The following is a 4,107-nucleotide window of genomic DNA, read 5'->3' on the forward strand; positions in this document are numbered from 1 at the left end:
CTGATCATGTGACCGCCTCCTGTCCGCGAGCCTCCGGCTGAGAAACAAAGTGAGTGGGAGGGAGAGTGGGAGGGAGGGAGGGGAGGAATTTGAAACCGGCTCATTTCACTAAACATCATCATCATCATCATCAGTCACCCCCCTCCACCCATCACCAAACCCACCCCACCGCTCTGGGCAATGACGTCAGCGGGGCTTTAAAAGAGCCGCCGTGACGGGACAGAAGCAGAAGATCCTCCGAGCCGCAGACAGACACACACGTGACGAAGATGAACTCCTCCTCGCGCCTCCGCTGCCTCCTCCTGCTGCTCGTCTCCCTCACCGCCTCCATCAGCTGCACCTCCGCCGCGCAGAGAGACTCCAAACTCCGCCTGTTGCTGCACCGGACCCCGCTGCTGGGCTCCAAACAGGTCCGACACGCGCACACGCACGTGCACACACGCACCCATTTCATTTGATTTCAAAAAATCTGTTTGAACTTTAATCGGAGTCTAAAAAGTTTGAAAATGATTTTCTGTGAAAGTTTTGTAGAAAAATGAAAAACTGCAGGAAAAAGTTTGAATGTATTAAATGTAATGAAACTGTAAAGGTGGAGGAAACATCACTGAGTGCAGACAAGGCTGAATATTGTCTTTATGAATGAACAGCCATAAACAAATGTACCAGATAACCAGGAAGCAGCTCCTTTAATGAAAAACACAGAAACCTGCAGCTGGTGGAAAAATCACAGCGGTTTGTTCTCTGTGAACGTTTGAGGGCTTCAGCTCTGATTTCAGCTCTGTTCAAAGAAATCAGAGGCTGAAAACATCATCATCATCATCATCACCATCACTGAATAAAATCAGACAGGAAGCAAAAGGATGCAAATAAAAGCTTCAGTCTTTATTAAAAACTCTCTGAGGCTTTAAATCCAGAGAAACGTTTCCCTCCATCACAGAGCGCTTCAGCTTCACTTTAACTACACACGTCCTGAACCAGTCTAATACCTGACAAACGAGCTGAAATCACACCTTCTCAGTCTGTGAGGGCTTCTTTTATTTCTTCGTCGTGACCTGCGTGAAGCTCTCCTGACGATGACGAGAGGGCGAGGAAAGGTTTGTTTGGCGGCTGTAAATCAGCCGATGATTCATCTGCTCATCGCTCCTTTGTGGATTCTTTATGGTCGAGTCTGGAAAGCCCGAGCGACCGATGAAGACAACGTTACTGCTGTGTGATGTTTCAGACGCTTTCAGCAGCCGCTCGCGTCGTGACTTCAGTCAGACACGAGGTGAACGTTCTGAAGAAGCTCAAACAGCTTCTTCTTCCATCAGTGAAGGTTTGCAGCAGAGATCATGCAGGACTGTGACACTCTGCTGCAGGCGCTCAGCTCTTGCATCCACATCTCAACTGACGTTTCCACCTCGGCTCCACATCAGCTGCTTCTTCTGCAGCTCGACTTTCACCCATAAACATGTGAACACAGCCTCCATCTCTTTACATAGAACGGTCATTTCATCTCAGTGTTGTTCGTACAGCACCGGTTCACACTGTAGGCTAAAGACTCTACAGCAAGAATCAGACGACCCGCGGCGACAGTGGGAAGGAAAGGAGAGAGAGATGGGCAGAGAGGACAAAACTAAAATGTGATGACACACAGCAGGTAGAGATCAGTGCAGACGGTTGGTGTTCAGAGAAGGGCGCGGCATGCTTTTTGAGTAAAACGGAGGATGTGGTTCCTCTCTGCAGCACCGTGACGCCATGAAGACGCCACGCAGACAGGAAACACGACGGCGTCTGACCTCTGCAGACTCACAAACACTCAGAAACTATGACATAAAACCTCTTTTTCTTTTTTGACGTGTGCAGTTTTCTTCAGCATCCCACAAACTGCTCAGCAGGAAGTGAAGGAGTCACAGCTCACCCTTTCACAATAAAGCTTGAGAGTTTTCAGAGCAGGGCTGCACGCTCTAAACTTAGTTTGTGGTTTTCTGCCCCCTGGAGGTTTAAGTGTGTTAGCATCTTTCGCTGATTGGCTTCAACCTCGAGATATCCTGCAGGTCACGGCGATGTGTTTAGAGGAATCGTCTTTGGAACAACTTTACAGATTACTGTGAAAAGTCTTTAGTTACATTAGATGTTTTCAAAACACAACTCATAAAATCTTTAAGGAAAAAGTCAAAAACATGTTTGAACTAAAACGTTAATATTTATCCACCAAATAACAACTGTTGTTACAGCCGGTGTTTCAGCGACACGCTCGAACCTCAGAGAGAAATCAAAACAGCGAAACAAATTTGTCTGTTCAGAAATGTCAATAACTAATTTCACCCACATAATAAATTGTTTGTTTGTGAAACAGTAAATACAAATGAATGGATAATGAAAATATTTTGCTATTAGCATTGAAAACTATACCTTGATCATTTTTCAAAACTACTTATAAAAAAAATTCACTTATAATAAAACAAAACCATTTATAAAAATGTCATTATTATTTCATTTAATTCTCCTCAGGAAAGAATTTATAGTAATATATGAATTAGATTTCAAACAAACATAAACTCACAAAGAAAAAGCTTCTGAACATCAGAAGCTAAATTTATTGAAACTAAATCATCATGATCAGGATTTATTTTATAAAATTTGTTTTGTTTTTTCACAGTGTTACTACTGTCAGTCAGTTTGTAATTATACATTAAACACAAATAACTTCATTAAATCACAAAATAAATGTTATTTTATTATGTTGTGCAAAAAGTAAAATCTTCACTTTATCAATTTTGTTTTTACTACTGAATCTGGGTGATGTCACAGACAGGAGATGTCCCTATATGGTCATCTCTGGCACCAAAGCCCCGCCCACCACCTATTTAAAACAGTTAGATGGTGGGAGATAAAGATCATGCAAAGCTCCCCTCCCCCCTCCCTCACAGAGTAAAAACAGGAACTTCGTTTCACTTTAAGCAGCCGACGCTGAGCTTTGTTGGGCTCCTCACGTTCCCGCACTGAGTTATTCGTGTGTTTTTCATCTTGACGTGTTTTCAGGACATGTCGCGGTCCTCGCTGGCAGAGCTGCTCCTCTCTGACCTCCTGCAGGTGGAGAACGAGGCTCTGGAAGAGGAGAACTTCCCTCTGTCCGACGGTGAACCCGAAGACATCCGCGTCGACCTGGAGCGCGCCGCCGGCAGCGGCCCGCTGCTCGCCCCCCGAGAGAGGAAAGCCGGCTGCAAGAACTTCTTCTGGAAGACCTTCACATCCTGCTGAGAGCCTCCTGCTGTACAGAAACACGAGACTGTCGTGATTAGTTTGGATGAAGTGTTTTGATTTCTCTGAGCTGATTCTTTCCGAATGTAAACTTGATGAAACTATTTTTAATTGTTGGTTTGAATAAAATCAGTTTGAGACAAACACTCGACCCCGTCTGCTGCTCGGGGGGTAAACACCTTCATCACGATGAAGAACTGCAGATTTTATGAAGCTGATTAATGCTGGTGCCGGGGAGGGAGGGCTGAACAATAAAATAACTTTAATGATGGTTAATAAAGAGAGGAAGTGGCTCCATAGCAACCACAGGGAGGAATATTTAATCAAACTGAGATAACAAATCAGATCATAAGTTTCCATTTTATTGATCCTCAGAGGCTGGACTGAACATCACAGCAGAGAAATCAATAAAAATCACCTGTGCAGATGTTCAGGCCATAAGTATGTGGACACGTGTGCACTGACACGGAGGAGACGGGGGGCTGTGGGCTTTCTTCACCACAGAAATCAATCGCTTCACTCAAAAAAGCACATTTCAAAGCCAAACACAATAAGTAGAAAAAGCGACATTTGTGCATGTTTTTTCCAGTTTTAACTTTTCATTTTTTGCACATTTTTAATTTTCGGCTGTGAAACATTTCAACACAGAATGACCAAATAACAGAACCTCGGGTTTATATCAGCTACATGTTTCAGTGTCCTCCCGTTAGCGCTCGCACAAAGCTTCTGTTCCTCTTTGTCAAAGACAGATGATCACATCTGTCAACCTTCCCGCAGCGCTGGCGACATGTCCCCGAGCACGCCTGAACGCAAGGATTTGGTTTTGGCATTGGTGGGGACGGATGATTCAACCATCGAACCCTG

At 44.4% G+C, this 4,107-nt stretch overlaps 1 protein-coding gene across 1 annotated transcript; it reads left to right on the top strand.

Moving 5' to 3' along the window:
• Positions 1 to 215: 215 nt before the first annotated feature.
• sst1.1 (somatostatin 1, tandem duplicate 1) lies at positions 216 to 3,389 on the top strand. Its single transcript, XM_005737498.1, has 2 exons — positions 216 to 410; positions 3,025 to 3,389. The coding sequence occupies exons 1-2, from the start codon at positions 270 to 272 to the stop codon at positions 3,241 to 3,243; spliced, it is 360 nt and encodes a 119-aa protein (XP_005737555.1). The 5' UTR covers positions 216 to 269; the 3' UTR covers positions 3,244 to 3,389.
• The last annotated feature ends 718 nt before the right edge of the window (positions 3,390 to 4,107 follow it).

Source organism: Pundamilia nyererei, unplaced genomic scaffold, assembly GCF_000239375.1.
Source record: "Pundamilia nyererei isolate P.nyererei 1_Seehausen unplaced genomic scaffold, PunNye1.0 scaffold00076, whole genome shotgun sequence".
In the NCBI taxonomy this organism is placed as follows: domain Eukaryota; kingdom Metazoa; phylum Chordata; class Actinopteri; order Cichliformes; family Cichlidae; genus Pundamilia; species Pundamilia nyererei.

Excerpts from the sequence above, each read along its gene's own strand:
- sst1.1 (XM_005737498.1), top strand. The coding sequence starts at position 270 with ATGAACTCCTCCTCGCGCCTCCGCTGCCTCCTCCTGCTGCTCGTCTCC. Across the intron at positions 411-3,024 it reads CGCTGCTGGGCTCCAAACAG|GACATGTCGCGGTCCTCGCT; the intron begins GTCCGACACGCG and ends ACGTGTTTTCAG.